We start from the raw sequence: 19,139 nt of genomic DNA, 5'->3' as shown, positions 1-19,139 counted from the left end.
GTTACATTATTAAAAACTGTAAATTTAACACAAACCATCTGAGCCCAACTAACACCTATTAAACACAGAGTTAGATTCCTCACACTTTAACACTGAACTACACTTAATAACTCGAAAAGAACAATGAACTCTGTAACATTATTAAGCCTGTCATTCAAGCAATCCTTAAAATGTTGTATCAGAGATGGCAACTAATAAAAGTCAAAGGAAGCAAAATAATGAGAAATATGGATTGATTCTGTGTCAAAAGTAGGCAGCCACAATACTGATGTAAGCCAATGAGAGAAAGAGAAAGAACCACAGTAAATGATCCTGTGATCCTGTCATCACTGGGATATTTCTCTGTCCCTTTAAAATGACATCACGGAGGCAAACACAGTCAAGGTAAAACAAAATCATGCTAACCATGGCAACCACCTTTCAAGCCATTTTGGTGTATAATAAATTAGGAAATGATAATAATAACCACTTACTTTGATATACTGTAAAAAAGTTCAAAAAGTGCTGAAGAGCATATTTTTTTCAGTTTTTGGTTGCAGTTCCCCTTTAAATGACAATTACAGCAAACCAACAATATGCTCAGTGAAAGAAGAATTAATATAATAACATTTTAATGCTTTTGTTCTATGATGACAAAGTTCTCCTATTTATTGAGCATGTCCTTCATTTGCAGTATTCTTTTTTTCAGTCTTTTGCAGCTTGAGAGTATTTTTGGTTTCCTTACATGGCAACATTATTAGTCCCCCCCCTCAAGCTGAAACTAACTGAATCACATTTGTTATGGCAGTCAGCAGACAGACCATCATTTGAACTAGTAGACTTACATGTTTGTATCATTTGACCAGAAAGGACCACTGGAATACCTTTTCCCCAAGTATTATAAAAATGCAGTTTTTTATATGGTCTGGTGAAGCACTAGTATTTGGTGTGAAAGTGCTTACCTTATTAAACTTTTAAACTTTTTATGCTTTCGGTCATGTTTCTGTGCCTTGTTTTCTTCAGTTACACTGGTTTTTGGCTTGCAAGCACAGGTGTTTCAACAAAATTTAAGGGTGTGCACACTTATGCCACCATCTTATTGTTAAGTGTTTTGTTTTTTATATTTTTTCACCTAACAGATTTTTTTGTTTCTCAACTGAATTGTACATGTTATAGGTCACATTAAAGGTGGGTAAAGTTTTGAAATGATTTATTGTGGTCTCATTTTTTTATATCACAAAAACCTGGCATTTTAACAGGGGTGTGTACACTTTTTGTATCCACTGTAAGAATCATCAGTACTATAAGCAATTCATTAAAACTCCATCCAGTATTTATACACAGATTCTATGAAAGTAGTGAGAACTTTACCTTTGGGATGCACTGTCAGCTGTACTGTTGTACGTCTTACACCTGCATGGTTGACAGCCTGGCATTCATACTGGCTCTGATCATGGAGAGCTACCTGGCTGATACGCAAAACACCTTTTGACAAAACAGCATGGCGCCCATCACTAGGCAGTTGGCTTCCTGTTCCAGAAAAACAAAGAAATAATGAGATATGGTTAGAGTAAATTGCTGTTAAAGAATGTATTCTACATTTACTTTAGTTCATAACCAACCAAGACTTCACAAACCAATTAGGAAGAGAGGACAAATACATTTAAAGGAATATGGACTGCCTATACTGTATGTAAATAGAAAATATTAAAGAAGGTGATCTAGAACATGGCGTGGTAACTCGATATTTATTCATTCTTTCTTTGATTACCCACTTAATCAAATTCAGGGTCACATAGGCGCAGAAGCTTGTTGTAACATTAAAGGGATCCAAGACAGAGAAACTAATCATGGATGTTGCGGATGTTTACTGTAGGACACACACACACACACACACACACACACACACACACACACACACACACACACACACACACACACACACACTCTATATCATGAAGCTCAGCACAGTTAGTTTTTTTTTTTGTAGTCCTCTAGTTGTTTGAGTTGCACTTTTTGCCTTATTCCGGGACTTTAATGTTTCCTGTTAGGTATTGCATCTATCTGTTATATTACTGTCAAGTTTATGACTATAAGTATATACATTAACATATTTTGTTGTTGCTGCATTTTATCATTTCTGCTGCAGATCATGTACTTCCCTGAACTGCATTTATCCTCTTTTTTGTCATTGCAAGAATCTGAAATGGAACTCATTAACTGGGGTGAAGGAGCAAAATATTATTTTTTCAACTCTAGCTCTCTGCACACATGGTTATTATGGACTCAGTACCAAGTCATTGTGCCAGATCCAAGCTGACATGAGTAACCATTTTTCAGTTTAACCAAGACTCTTTGTATTCTGTTATGACTCCATTGTTTAGCTCTGCATAAGTTATTTTATAGCACATTGACTGTAACCATTGCCCCACTCCATCATCATTCTATTGCTTTTATTTACTTACTTGTTAATTGGTTAAGCCTACTGGATGGACATACTAAGTGATCCAAGAGCATGTCTGTTAAAAGACTTGCTCAAGGTCACACAGCAGGCAAATGGAAGCTGCAGGAATCAAATCCTGGGCTACAGGAAGAAGCTCCTTATTGGTGTACAGCCTTGATACTCTGTAGCAACTCCCAGTGTGTCAGGAGTCACATGACCCTACTTGAATTGTTTGATATGATCATACCTCTCAACTTTCCATATTTTCACAGAATATCCAGATTTTACTCATAGAAATGGATGGCGTTAGCATTTTGGGGGCCTCCTGTCCAAGTATCATCCTGTCACCGCCACCCCTTCTAAGCAATCTTTAGGTTCATGCTGCAGAATTTTAGGAGTCATATGCACAAGTTGAACTGTAGCTATGATGCTGTTACATTTTGCCAGGCGTTTGTATCATACGGCGTTGGTTCTGTCACAGCATGATGGTAAGTACAAGAAATCATGACCAACTTGTTACTCTTAAATATACTGCAACCATGTTTCCCTCACACACAAGCATCATGGCAGTGCCAATGTTGTCTGGAATACAAAGGGAAAGAATTTGTAGCCAGCTTGCCACTATTACACTGCAATCCCCCATACTCACAATTATAAGCCATAGGAATACTAGTTTTACATTGCTTTCAGGAACAGCAGTGCAATGTACAACACTTGCACTGCTATATCATAACTGTTGGTTAGTAGTCATTAGGCAAAATTCTCACCTAGCACTGTTCCCGAATTTTGCCTCATATTTTTGTCTTGCTCAATGTAAAAATGTTTGATTTGTCCAAATAAATGCATGGTGATGCAAAACATGTCAAGCAATTAAGCTTCTAGGTGAATTAGAGTAATATTTAAAAAGTTTTCCTGATTTTAAATATTTATTCTGCCATTACTAGAACAATAAAGATAACCCTGAAAATATGTCAAACGTTAGAATTTATAGACCACCAAAGTGAAGCGCGTATGACCTTATGGAATTCATACGTTTCTTGCCTGAAATACAGGTGAAAACAAATAATTGCAGCTGGGAACATAAATTTACCATAAAAAACACTGAAGAAAACTTGTGAAAAATAGAAAACTATCAACGCCACAGACATGCAGGTAACTGGTGAAAAAATTTTTTTCTTTATTGCACTCTGGTACCTCGGCCTTCGCCTTCTCAAGGAATACATTTAATTTGTGTTTCACCACACCTTATAAATCATTAGCTTAAAATTTTAGAACCAATCACAACACTCAATGTGCATTTAAATAATTAAACATTTACACCTGAAAATACCACCACTCAGCTTGCCCAATACATTTCTTCAATACAAAATTATATTCTTGAACCAAATGGCAAGTTAATAAACGGCATGAAAATTTATGCATAATAAAAATGTGTGATATGCAAAATGTGCAAAATATACAAAATATACCAAAATAGTATACTATCTCTAGTTGTATTAATTTGTAAAACACACTTTTTTATCTTGCATAGTGCAGCACCTATTAGAATGTTCCTTCCTTTCATTTTTTCATTATAACTCTACTAAATTCATCAAAAATTGCTTGTGTCACACATCTTATGCAAGTAACTTATGTAAATCAAATAATATATACTGAATTTATACGTGCTAAATTTAATGTATTACCTAAAGCTGTTCACCTCAATATTGACTTTACAAGATTTACATATCTAAATTCATGCCATTAGGAAAAAGAGTTTTGAAGTTCAAAATGAACTTGGACTCCATTTCCAATAGTTTGCTATTCACTCCGATTTCCCCTTCCACACTGAATGGCCTACCCAAAACACAGAATATTAAACCATCCTCTGATCCATTATGAAAATCTAAAAAATGTTTTGCCACTGGGCTCTCCTGTCTATTATTCCTAATGTCTCCTAGATGTTCCATTATTCTTAATTTAACTTTTCTGGAGGTTTGTCCCACATACCACTTTTGACACTCACAACCAATAATGTATACCACTCCCAATTGCAGTCATAATATTCCAAAGCCTTGTATTTCTTGTTATTAATCAGTGTACCATCCAAGTTCCTTACTCTATTACAAACTTTGCAATTCCCGCATTTATATGTCCCTACCTTGGAGATATTACTTTTCCTCTTTGGATTTCTGGTGTTTAAAATCTCCTTAAGGTTAGGGTATCTACCGTAAGAAAAGGTGATCTTACTAGGAAACAATTTTCCTACTCTGTCGTCCCCCAAAACCAAAGGCCAAAGATTATACACTGTGTCCCTCACTTCCCTTGAAAATTGAGAAAATTTGGTAACAAAAATAATTTATCTTGTTCAATGGCCCCTGCTTCATTGTTAACCAACCGCGTTGACTTGAAACCATGGCCACCTAGGCTTCTTTTCCTAACCATACTTTCCTCCAGGCTTTCCCCTTGCGTAAGCACTGGAAGGCCCAAATCCTTTTCCACCTTTCTTCTAGCAGAACGCACTATTGTCCCTTGGTAACCCCTTGACTGTAATCTGTTTTCTATTTTATCAAATTCACTTCCCACCAAACTTAGATCAGAAATGTTATTTCCAATACGTTTGAACTCGCCTGTTGGTAGTGCATTTATTAATGCCCCACTATGCATACTGGAGGCATGCAAAAAATTATCTGCAGCTGTTTTTTTATAATAAGGTCTATGCTGGATTCTGTTGTTCGAATCTACATAAAATTCAACATCCAGATATTGGATGTTGCTGCCCCTATCGTATGAGTGAAGTCCAAACTATAAGGATTTCCTTTGATTTCGAAATGAATGTATCAAAATCCGAGGGATCCCTTTACACAAGAACAACAAGTCGTCTATAAAACGTTTGTATTTAACTACCTTGGCCCTATAGAAATTGTTGATATAAATGACAGAATTTTCAAAGAATGCCATGAAGAGAATGGCATAGGATGGAGCAAAAGAAGCCCCCATGGCGGTTCCTTCTTTCTGCAGGAAATATTTCCCCTCAAATTCAAAGCAGTTGTGGGTTAAACAAAATTCCAGCAATTGCACTATATAGTTAGTCCTAGGCCCTTCTCCCAACATTCTCTCAATGGACTTCAAACCCCAAACCGTGTTAATACTTGTGTATAGGGACTTGACATCAACGCAGGCCCAATAATAATCCTGTTCCCATACCATGTCTTTAACTTCCATGCAAACTTCTCTAGTATTTTTAATATGTGCTTGCACTTTATGAAGATGTTGTTTTAACACAGAATCTAGGAACAGTCCCACATTTTCCAAAAAAGCGCCTCTACCAGAAACTATAGGGCGGCCGGGTGGGTTTACCACGTCTTTATGAATTTTAGGGATGATGAAAAATCTTGCATTCCTAGGATTTTTTCTATACATCAACTTCACATCCTTAGACGTGAAAAAACCCAACCGCTCACCTCTTTCCAAAATCTCTAATAGAGCACAATTAAACTCTTTTAACATATTAGAAGGTAACCTGGAATAAGTTTTTGCATCATCTAACAATTCAAGGGCCATCCTATTATACCTTTCCCTTGGTAAAATCACCCAATTTCCCCCTTTGTCGGCTTGTGTAAACACGAAATGCTCATTAGATTTTTTCATATTTGACAAAGCATCCCATTCCTCCTTGTTCAAATTATAAGATTTCTTACCTCTAATGAACATTTCGTGCTTATACTCCAGCTGCTTGAATAAAGTCTTTTCAAACAACAAAATTGCCGTACTGCTTCTGGGAGCATTAAATTTGTTCTCCTGAGGCATTCTCGGCATGTCAAATCTCCCATAACCTGTAAGAAAACCGTCACTATTGATATCACATACATTTTCCTCAGTTGCAAAAATATCAACAAGATCATTTTGATGTAAAGAAATGTCCATGAGTGAACTGTCCAGAACAGAGTCTATGGAAGTGTTCAAATTATGTTCCGACCCCATTTCCGAACCCCTACTAATTTTATTTTCTTCAAAAAACACCCTTAAGTGCAGTTTTCTGCAAAATGACTTTACATCCGACAGAATGTCAGATAGAGAAGGGAAACGGGTTGGAACAAATTTCGGTCCCTTCAACAGTACGTTTCTACTGGCAGTTTCAATGTCTAAAGTGGAATAGTTCAAAATACGGTAGGACTCACCTACTGAAGATGAAATCAATGGTCTACAACTGCTTTCATAATTCGAAGTCATTACAACACCTTCAGCCGAATCAGCAATATTAACCAGATTTGTAAAAACATCATGACCAGGATTACGGGGACCAGTTGGCTCCTCTCTACCTTTTGTTACTTTTATTTTGAAAGCGTCGCCCTCTACCCTTGTTCTGCACGGCGTTCTGTGTGGAACTTTGATTTGAACTCTCCGCCACATCCACAACCCTCGACTCTGCTTCTTGGGTAGAGTTCAAATTCTCAAAGGAAACGCTTTTTCTCCCTGCCGACTCCATTTCCACTGATGAAAAAGTGGAATCCCCAACTGAATCACTCCTAGTCTGACTTCTGACGTCACGTCTGGTTCCGCGTTTTCTTTTAAAGCTGTATTGCCACGAATAAATCCTACCAGACTCATGATCTTTAATGTCTCTTAATAATTTGTTCTTTTTACGTGTAATCACCTCTGATTCCACTTTCGACACTCTGGATCTGATATCCGAAATATTATCTTCAAAGATGTTACTTGAGCTTTCCCGTATCAGTTCTTTCTGCAACTGCAAAATAGACGTACGGACTCTGTCCAGTACTCTCTCATTTCTTCTAATAAGAATGCCAAGCCAACTGATTGTGCATTTTAGAGAAACTGCCTTCCATTCGGTTAATAAATCCGCCTCTTCTTCTGCAAACTCGTAGGCAGGTAACCGCTCTACTCGTAACCCCCTTGGGGTTATGTTCAAATTAACATATTTCTCCAACAGTTTGATGTCATAGTATGTGGTCACCTCCTTTACCATAGCCTTTTCCAGTTCAATGTATTTGGAAGCACAATCAGTACTTGCCCTGCTCCAAGGATCACTGGACGCTATTTTTTCGTCTCTCTCCTTCCACATAGAAATGAAATTGACCGGCTGAATAGATGGTGGAATTCCTGATTCCATGTCTGCAGTGGCGTTCGTAGACATCATGCGAATAAAAAACACTGAAGAAAACTTGTGAAAAATAGAAAACTATCAACGCCACAGACATGCAGGTAACTGGTGAAAAAATTTTTTTCTTTATTGCACTCTGGTACCTCGGCCTTCGCCTTCTCAAGGAATACATTTAATTTGTGTTTCACCACACCTTATAAATCATTAGCTTAAAATTTTAGAACCAATCACAACACTCAATGTGCATTTAAATAATTAAACATTTACACCTGAAAATACCACCACTCAGCTTGCCCAATACATAAATTTACCAGAAATAGACTGGAATAATATTGATTCAACAAGATTAGTAAGGAAGTTATTTACAACACATGTTCAAAAACAATAATTGCTTCGAATAGTAAGTAACCCTATCTCAGGGAAATGGATCCTACTAGACTTTGTGTTCCTAAGGAAATGAGTGTTACTTCATGCCAAGTTTTACAACTATTGATGTGCAGTGATCCTGAGATTATAAAGGTTAAATTACTGTTAGGCAGTTCTGCCAAACTGAAATTTAAAACCAATCCACAGAAGATTAATAACAGACTATATGGAGGTAAGATATTCGTCATGTAGAACTAACTGGAGTAATGCATTCAGCGGAAACATTGCAGTAGAAAAGTGACAAGTTTTGATAGAAAATTTATTTGAATCCAAAAAAAAAGTTTAACATTAAGATCGAGGCACACAAGGTCAGGAGGAGATATTTCCATTAGAACACAATACTTGATTAAAGTAAGAGAAAAAAAATTAAAAAAATAGAAAAGAGGTAGAACTTGTAACTTTGTAACTGAAATAAACTAGCTGGACAGACAAATTAAATGGAATGTGAGAAAAGATCAAGAAAATTGGAAGAAAATTTATATAAACATAATAAGCATAATAGGAAACCATGTTTTATATATATATATATATATATATATATATATATATATATATATATATATATACATACACGCACATATATATATATATATATATATATATATATATATATATATATACGTACAAGATGTATTAGAAGTAAACTTTATTCTTAAACACAAACTAATATGGATAGCTTTACAATATCTTTTGCAAAGCAGTTTGGCTCCACAAAGAGGTGGCAGATTGTCCTAGTAATGTCCAGGTAACTTCAGATACTGAAATTAAACTAGATTATATTGAAAAAAACTACAGAAACTTGATCCAAAGAAAGCACAGAGAGAAGATGGAATTAGTAATAATAAGCTGAGAAAAATTTGGCATAAACTTACAGAACTATTTTATCACTAGGTCATTTAAGTATGGAGAATTCCTCAAGATCAGAGACTTGCACTTGTTAAACCTATCTTTAAGGGGAAGGGGAGTTAGACAGAGTCATATAGATCAGCGAGTTTACTTTAATGTTGTAGAAAAATAATGTAGAAGGTTATTTTGGATAAGTAACTGTCAGAATTGAAAAGGTTGGGACTTGAAACCCTACATCAGCATGCATATATTGAAGAAGGATCTATAACCTCCTGTAGCATGCTGTTTATAACAACATAACAGCTATAAATGAAAAATTGTGTTGCAATGCAATTTATACAGACTTAGTTTCAGCATTTGATGGGATCATACACAAAATACTGAGCAATAAATTAGAATAACTAGGTACTGATGTAATCTTGATAAGATGGACAGTTGTATGGCTTATGAATAGGACCTGGCAAGAATCATACTGTAACTACTTAGGTGAAACTTTAGGTTGCAGTCAAGGTATCCCACAGGATTCTGTCCTGGGCCCATACTTCTTTATGTTGTAACTTTTAGATCTATCTTTGTCATCTGAGGTGTTCTGAATTCTGTATGCAGATTACCTGAAAATAGATACACTGATTACATGTATTACAGATAAGGCAAGTCTGCAAAAGAACTTGACTCAATTGACTGCTTGAGCTCAGAAAAATAATATTCTGATAAATGCTCCAAAAACTAAACATATGAGATTTGGGAGAAGTAAACTGAAAGGTGAATATTTAATATACCACACGGTGATTGAAATTATATATTCAGTTAAGGACCTGGCTGTTTGGGTAGGGCCAGCTTTGAGTTTTTCTAATCATATCAACAAATTTGTAAATGATAGTTATATAACTATAGGTTGTATAAAATGATTTATAAAGTTTAGATAACCAGAAATGATGAAATCATTGTTTGTTCATTACATTAGACCTAAACGTAGGCATGGAATAATAATATTATAATCTTATAAGAATAGAAGCATGAATAAATTATAATGAGTGCAGTGGAAATATACTAAGGGCATCAATGGATAATCATTTTCTCATAATGATAAGAACTATTTTGTTGTCCTCTATAATGCAATATATGCTAGAAATGGCAAGGAAACAAACTGCTAATTATGTGTTCGGTCTATTTATTTGTCAAATTAAATTTACTGTTCATTTCTACCTTTCAAGTGCATATCCCTGTAATATTCACAAGTATATTTAAATCAATCACCAGTATACAATTATATCAACTTTAATATATCCTCTGGGAATCACATAAGTTCTGAATTATAAGAAGTCTCGGTACCTTCTTTACATTGCAAAATTTTGCGAATAATATTTTGCCCAAGGATTGTCAGACTGTGTAGTTAACAATTATCTTGCACACCTTTCTTTACAGAGCTGTTTCTCAAAATTAACATAAACTTGTTACTATGTCTGTATGAATAATGGGGTATATATCCCCAACACCAGCTCCCAACAGATATAAAATAGTGCTCCAAAATGTGATTCTCTCTCTGTATCTTGTGGCATAGTTTTGTTAATCCTGAGAAGCAAACAGTTCTTTCTTGGCATTGCTTCTCCTTCAGTAACGTTTTTTATGATATCAGTATAATGAGTTCAACTTCCTCCTTCAGACTTTATTGATCTGAGCTCACATATGTCATCAAACATTTTCAGTTATGCAACAGTGTAATCTGCATTATACAACAGCAGAAGGCACTAATTGGCTTTTAAACTAGGAATGTCCTTATGCAGCTCTAATTCCTTATTCTCCTTTTCCCACATCTTCATCTGTCATTCACTCAACAACCGCTCCCCATAAGCAATCTTCTGGGCTCCCAAATGGCTCAGATTCGTGCATAGTTTTACTGGAGTGTCTGTCTTTTAAACTGGCAATAATAAATTTAAATGTGTCCCAATCCCCTTCAAATAGCTCACACCACACCAAAATAGCAAGTAAAACCTGAAATGTAACCAAATCCTCGATGTCATAACAAGAGGGAAGGAGGGCAGGCAGCAAGTTCACTCCTAATTCTGACCTCCCAACTTAGCTGCACTCTCATAAATCCCCTTTAGCACTTCCTTACACTTACATCACTTCTTCTACAGTACTTACTCATCCAAACTTAACTCTTCCTTATTACTACTCTACCTAAACTTTTTCCACTTCTAACTTAGCCTTAACATCTCTCAGCCCCCCAACCTTTAAGCCCCTTTTGCCCACCTCTTCTATACCCAACTAACCACATTAAAGTATATCTGGACAAATTAGTTTGTTCCCAAACTTCACATCTCCATATACACTCCACTATCCACATTAGTGTTTTCAGTTTCTATTGTTATTGGTGCCTCATCCAACTTACACTCATTCTACAAAAAAAAAACTTAATATTACTCTTCAAAATAAGCCAGAGATTTTCTAAGTCTCCTTCCATTTTTCTCAAAGTTTGTTTAAACATCACTTTAGTCTCCCATGAAAGTAGGTGAAAGCCTAAGGAGGACTAACCCAGTCAACAAAAATAAATAAGTAATAAATATTGTGTGCAAATTATTTGCACCCATTGTGCTCCAAGAATTCACTGTGAAATAAAGTTTGCCTTAACATATTATCCCAGATAAAAGGTAGAAAAACATAAAACATGACATCTTCCAGTACATCCATGTGGCTCTACGTAGTGCATTCAAATCAGTTTAGAAAAGTTCTGAACAAGTTCTTCATAGCTTCTGACAAATGTATTTATTATTGCACCAAAATGACTATTCTGGCAAACCAAAGAACTGGTATTAAAGCTTTCACTATTTGTTCTCTAAAGAAGAATGGACTTGACCATACCTGCTTTGGTCCAGGTAATTACAGGAGCTGGATTACCTTCTGCTGCACATCCAAAGTCGATGGTGTTGCCTTCTATCACTGTCTCATCTCTGGGAAAAATAGTGAACCTTGGTGGAGCTGAAAACAGAATGAAAACAAAATGGTAAAACATTTTGCACTATGGTATCTGCAGAAGATTCAACAGTCACTTTTGTCAGTAAACCAAAAATAAAATGACACATACAACTAATACACAAATGCAGAATAGTGACACACAATACCATACACACATAAAGAAAAAGAAAGAAAATGTAAAAAAAAGTAATAAAAATTTGATATATGAATCACCTAATTTCAAGCATAAAAGCCAGCAACACATATTTTATAAAACCGTTGTATTAGGGTTAGAAGTAGGGTTTTGTTAACTGCATGTGTGTGGATTATTTGTTTTGTTTTGGTATATGTCTGTAGGGTATGTGTGCGATAGTTACGGACCTTAGGGTTTGGGTGCGGGTTAAGGTAAGTGCATAGATAGTAATGTATGTAAGGTTTAGTGAGGGTTAGAAGTAGGGTTTGGTTAGTGTATGTATGTATGTGTTTTATTTATTATGTTTGGGTATGTAGTATGTAGCACGCAGTGGTGTTGGCCGACTATGACGATTCGAGATTTGAAATTCACAGTTTAGGGGGTTCGGCATATTTGTGGTTCGGGCTATGTGTGTCGGTGTTGTGGTATTCAATGATACGGGTTTTCGATGTCGTAATATAGACCACCACTATTTATATGCATGTGCCTTCACTTGGAAATTCTTCTTAAAGTTACAACACACACTCTGTTCTACATTGTCCCTCATTGAGAAATAGGTCATACACTAAAACGACAGCATTCACTGACATGCAGTTTTACAGAAATGATCCTTTGACATGCAATTATACAAAACTATACACATATAAAACAATCATGTCCAGGTTGCTGCGTATTTTACACTAGGTCAAGAAATATGACCTGATTGTGTAACATAAAAATCAGAATTGGATCTGGCAATGGGGACTGTTTTTAAGGCATGTTCAACTTTAGGGACAACTGGGACATCATCAGGAATGGGACTAGGTACTGAGACATGTTCTTCAACAGGAACGTTGACTGAGCTGCTCTAAGATCTAGAGTATGTATCACAGGTAGGATGCTGCGATATTGATTCAGATACCAGAAGATGCCTGTAGTTTCTCCTGTAGTCTATAGCCAAAGATTCCACTAAGTAGGATCTCAGCTCGGCACATATACCTTTCCCTTGACCAGTTAGATCAAAGCCTTTTGCTGTTTGCATCCTCACTGTCTCTCCTTCTTTCAACGGACGAAGAAATCTGCTCATTCTATCATAGCTGGACTTCGGAAAAGAACTATTCTTAAATAGTTGGGCTTTGATTGCTCTGTTGTTTTTAGCATTAGTGACTAACAAACTAGAATTGATGGACAAGGTTGTTCTGGTTTGCCAAGACAGAAGTCTCTGAGTAGATGAGCCAAGTAAGTTGCCACGGGGTATATTTCTGAGATTAAGTAAATTCAAGAAGATATTGGTATTGTCACACTTCGGCCTCTCCTCTCTTGTAATTGATTTGCACTCTGTACTGCCCTTTCAGCCAGACCATTTGATTGTGGGCATTCTGGACTGCTAGTAATATGAATAAAGTTCCACTATTTTACTAATTTCTGAAATAATTGACTGGTAAACTGAGTACCATTGCCAGAAATAACTTGTATGGATCACCATGGACTGAGAAATGACATTTCAGCTTAGTAATAACAGTACTGGAGGTTAGGTTAGATAGCAAATCATTCTGAAACCAGTTCAAATAAGAGTTTACCAACATTAAGTAATGTTCATACTGGTGATCGACTACATTAGTAAACAGGTCAGAGGGGACAGATCAAAAAAGTTACTGTATGCAGACGATGTGGCATTACAGGCTGAATCTTTGCTAGAACTTCAGCAAAGAATAGGAAAATGGAATGCAAAATTGAAAGCACATGAGATGAAACTAAGCACAGATAAGACGGTGGTAATGGTAGCAAATTGGAGAAGTCAGAAGAAGCTGAGAATAGAGATAGAAGCAAAGATAGTGGAACAGGTAAACAGTTACAAGTATCTGAGGAGGGTTGTTGAGGAGAAGGGAAGTCTGAATGAAGAGGTCAAAGCTAGAATCCGAGGAGCTGCAGCCGACTGCATAGTGTGTCAGGTGCAGTCTACAACAAAAGAATGCAAAGAAGCTGACACGTAAGATGTACATGACAGTGGTGTGACCAGTACTACTGAATGGTAGAGAAACCTAGGCAGTAAAGACAGAACAGATGAAGAAGCTAGAGGTGATGGAGATGAAATGCCTGAGAAGGGTGGTAGGATGCACACTGTGGGACAGACAAAGAAATGAGGACATAAGAGCAGAAGCCAAAGTATCTCCAATTGCAGAAAAGATCAAAGAGAACAGATTATGGTGGTTTGGGCACATGCAGAAAAGCAGAAGACAATCTGGTGAAGAAGATTTGGGACTGACAGGAAGAAGGTAAGAGGAAGGGAGGACATCCAGCAAAGAGGTGGATAGACTGTGTGAAAGAAGATCTATGACAGTCAGGCATGAGTGTTGAAGAAGGCAGGAGTGCACCACTGAATCGAAAGAGTTGGTGACAGTTAACACGATACCCTGACCCCATGAAGAAAAAGTGGGAAAAAGGGGGGCTGATGATGATGATGATTTTGACAGAGAATGACAAAATACTAATCCTCTCATCCTTCTTTATAATATACCATAAATAGTAAACCATTGCACGGAAATGCTGTAGGGCTTGCACATTGTCTGAAGCTGGCATCTCAAGAACAGTTGCTTGTTTGGAAGGGTCTGGTTGTTAAGCCTGTACTGGTAAATAAATGACCTACATAAGTAACTTCTGGTAGCCTGAATTTACATTTCAGAGGACTGTGCTTTAAGTTCACTTCACATGCTCTGTTCAGACCTTTCCTGAGGTTTCTGTCATGTTCTGCTTCTCCATTACCTTTAACCAGTAAATCATCCACTATTATAGCACTCGGATAACCTGAAAAAAATTGCTCCATTGCACGCTGAAAGACTTCGCTGGCAGCACAAGAAGCTCAGAGTAAGAAACACTTCAAAATGACTGTACTTTGCAATTGAACTGTATACAGCACAAAAAACTTTTCAAAATGGTTGTACTTTGTGAAATAACATTGTACAGTGTAAGAAACACTTTGAAATGGCAGAACTCTGCAAATAAATGTACACAGCACAAGAAACTTTTTTGAAATGGCTGTATTTTGACTGTACTTTGCAAAATAACTGCACTTTGCACACAATAAACTCTTTGAAATAATTGCACTATAATAAGGCATACTCTGCAAACACTTTACACACTGTAATATACTTCAAACAACTCTAGTTATGCTTTGAATGGCTTTGGTCAATGTGAAATAGTAGCTTATGCCACAATATGGTCATTCACTAAAAATAAGCAGTCGCCTCACTTTTCTAAGCTCATTTTGCCCTCTTATTGTACCTCTTGTCATGCTCATAATACTTTCATTGTGCTTGTTTTGCTTTAAACATGCTTGTTATGCAAGCCGTAGGTAATTCTCAACCCCATGTAAGTATCTCTGATAATTTTATCAAATATAGTGGTTTTGAACACTTTGTTTAATTAATAATGCATTCTGTGCCTTTCATTTGATTAATAATATGTTTTGTGCTACTCATTTGATTAATAATGTGTTTTGTGCTCTACAAATGCTTTGTATCATTTTCTTTGCAAAAAAAATGATCTCTCCAAGATTTAATTATCTGACGTTCGTTTCTGGCCTTTTTTTTTAATCGCCTGAGCACTGTATCACCCAACCTGCTCAATATACCTTCATCATCAACTCTGCACCTCATGGCTTGAAGACGTTGTACTCTTGATCCCGCTTCTGACATCATATTGCTCATCCGATCAGGATAAAACAGATGAAAAGTTGTGAGTTTGGTTCAAGCAGCTTTATTATATACAAACACATCAGGACTTAGGCTTAGTAACTTAAACTTAAATAAACTTATAAACAGACTGACTACTGCACTCACACACATCAACACACTGGCTGCTCTCTCAAAATGGCACTGCTGCCTGCATGTGATCACCATTTATATGCACGTGCCTAGACTTGGAAATGCTTCTTAAAGTTACAACACACACTCTGTTCTACAATGGTCATTACTAAATCCTTGCTAAATGAGGATAACCCTAGTTTCCATTACTGTGTTATAGCTACCATAATACTTTTGATACAGGACCTATCAAAAGATCAGTGAGGGGGTCATTACCCTTATTTACATCTCACCTAAACTTAATAACAGGTTTCAAGCTAATTACATCTCGGAGTCTGACCATGGGTCATAAATAAAATGATCTCATTAAACAAGCTATTCTATCTTACAGTAGCCAACCTAGCTTCTCCTTCCTCTCTGTCCATGTTCAAATCACTTGTGCACACAGTCATACCTGTTACTTCAAAGTATAAAAATATATAATTTTGGATGATATTAGTTTAAACATTACAGGCATTCTTTCAAATGAAATCACTGAACATATTCCATAAAATCATCTTCAGCTTGCACTGTAGGTCACATGAACCAGCCTAAAATCAGGTTACCACTTCCTCCTCAATCTTTTGATTACTAACATTCCCAATGAAAATTTCCCTGACTGGCATTCATCCATCAGTGATAATTCCCCAATTGCCTTTACAACAAATAACATGGAACTAAAGAGTCTTCCAAAACTAGTTACCTTCATAGTCAAATCCTTTCAAAATATCCATTGGTTTACAGAACATATAGCTACTCCTGACAGATATCCCATATTTGTCTCTTCTGATCCAAATTTAGTTGCTGAAACCATCACCAGAACTCTTGGAATTTTAATACAAATTCTTTCCAATCACATCAATGTTACTTATACCAAGGCCCATGATTTATCAAAGATCTAAATGTTCGCCTCAACCTCAGAAACAAAGTATGAGCTGACTGGAAGGCTAACTCCTAACCCAAATACTCATAACAGATTTACTGTACTGCATAATATCCACCAAGCCATATGAAGTCATAAAGAACAATATCTAAAATCTAAACAACATTCCTTACTTGGAAAGCCTGAACATTTTTGGAATGACATCAACCTCCTGACTTGGCAGAAACAATCCCCATCATTGGACCATGTTACTGTATTCCATACACCCATGGCCATTTCACAACTTCTGAATTTCAAAGTAAATTCAATAATCTACCTCATATTTTACCTAAACACTCCCAACCTCACCCACAACATCCTTCTCCTTAACCATACATTCAAGTTTTCTACTGTAAAAAATGAAGTTAAATGACATAGACCAGTGACTTAATCAAGTTCCTGTTCTTGCCCCAGCTGGTTCAGATAATCTCTAAGTATCATTCATTCATTATTGTAGAAAATATACTACAGTTCCTGCTATGCATATTTACACCATCTGTATCTATAGAAACATAATGCCTAATATCTGGAAGACAGCTTTAGTTAAACTTTTGTCTAAACAACCTGAATTTGCACATACAACTCACTTCCACCCAGTTACAGTAGTAGCAACCCTAGAAAAAATTCTTGAAAAATATTTACATCCAGTTCTCTCAGTACATCAAATACAATCTTCTCTCTGCCAAATAAATTGGCTTTTGGACAGGTCAAAACACACTGTGCATCTTTCTACCCATATCATGCACTTTGCCTCCATCATCTAAAGCTTTCTCAGCTGCTCTGCTTTCATTGTGCAGGTTCCTGTGTCATGCAGAAGCATTAGTTGCATTTTTGTACACCTTGTTTTTCATCATATTTGGCATTCTTCTATTACACATAACCCCTGACAATTTGTATAAATTGGCTGCAGGCACCGTTGATTCAAATTCTGACATTTTATTCAGACGTCCCCCTCTCATCAAACGTATCTGTCAGATGCCTGAAGTTGTTGATTTGTTATGTTATACTGTTTTCCCCTTCTTTCTTGGTTATAAGCTTCTTCTGAGTCCATTTGATGCCATGACATGACATGTTCCTTCAGTTTTGCATTCCTCTTCTTCATCATTTGCTGATGTTCCTGTATAGAGTCTGCTTGCAGTGACACCTTGTCTGTATATACCAGTTTTGTTAACCGTTTACCTCAAATGTATTTGCTGGTGTAGTCCATCACCAGTATAAACAAGAGTGGGCTCAGAGCTGAGCCCTGACATACCCATTCCCACTAGGAACCCCTCCATAAAGTCTGACAACTTTGCAAATTTTTGTCACTGAGTCCCTGTCTTTACTAATTTTATAAATATTTCTTGTCCTTTGAACTGTCACAGCACTGTCCAAATAAACTTCTTGGGCCTTGTCATATGCTTTCTTCAGTGTTAGAAATGTCCAGTTAAATCTTTTCTTCGTATCCATCCAGCTTCTTCTCCTCTTTCTGACTAACTAGAATGCATAAAATCCACAAGTTGCTAAAAACTAAAAACACAACTCTTTTTATTGCACAATTCTCTTTACAGAAGTAAGTGCTTCTGCCCTTATACAACTTTTCCTGCAAAACAGTCTCCATGATGGAATGAAGCATTTCTGTGTAGTATGGGATTTCTGTGTAGAGAATTGCACAATAAAAAGAATTGTGCTTTTATTACGTTGTGAATTTGTATCACTTTGTGGATTTTATACCTGCGTGGAAACAATGGGGACTGTTATACAGGACTTGAGCTGTCTTTGATTGCTTGAGTCATACTATATCCTGCTCTGAATCTGAATTGCTCAGTTCTTATTTTATATTCTACTGTTCTGCATATTAATTTATTAATCACATCCTCCACCACTGTCATGCAATACAACAGAATGTGATACCTCTGTACTGTCTGATGTGAATATCCTCTTTGTTTTTGTACATTGACACAAGAATATTTATTCTCCAGTCATTTGAGGTACACATTTCTGTCATACTTCAATGAGTACATTTTAATGAAGAAGCAACTATTCCACTACAATGCATATCTGGTTACCTCAAAAGAAAGAAAGTATTTGTGTTTTCACTATCGTCCACATTCAGATGAGGGACTGCCTCTTCAGAAATATTCAAAATATTACTTGAGTCAGATTTTCCAGTGCTATGCAGGCTTGGTTGAGTAAATCATTTGCTGGACTCACAGAAGCTGACTTTGTAAGCAGAATTCTGATGTATGGTATAAGGCTATATCACCATATTATCTTAAAGTGCTTTGGGAATCATAGTGTGTTTACCTTTTTACGAGTACTCCTCTACCTTCAAGCCCACCTCTCCACCAAATGATCCACCCACTTTCTATCCAAGGGTACAATTTAAGCATTTTTTTACAGTGGATGTGTGGGTCAAGCATCTGGAGTACTGACATCATCCATGGAGGCCTGGTACAATGCATATAAAC

General features: G+C 36.5%; 1 protein-coding gene across 1 annotated transcript in view; it reads right to left on the bottom strand.

The window, feature by feature from the left end:
• The window catches only part of LOC122792862 (peroxidasin homolog), a 1,098,019-nt gene that overhangs the window by 909,603 nt on the left and 169,277 nt on the right, over positions 1-19,139 (bottom strand). Inside the window, exons 3-4 of the mRNA XM_044060421.1 lie at positions 11,661-11,777; positions 1,351-1,509 (exon numbers count right to left, since the gene is read on the bottom strand). Of these exons, the coding sequence (XP_043916356.1) occupies positions 1,351-1,509; positions 11,661-11,777 (276 nt within the window). The remainder of the gene's footprint in view (positions 1-1,350; positions 1,510-11,660; positions 11,778-19,139) is intronic.

This window comes from Protopterus annectens, chromosome 2.part0 (genome assembly GCF_019279795.1).
Source record: "Protopterus annectens isolate FY-2018-M chromosome 2.part0, PAN1.0, whole genome shotgun sequence".
Taxonomy (NCBI): domain Eukaryota; kingdom Metazoa; phylum Chordata; order Ceratodontiformes; family Protopteridae; genus Protopterus; species Protopterus annectens.
Note: the sequence above shows the minus strand (reverse complement) of the source record. Positions and strands in the feature narration are given on the sequence as shown.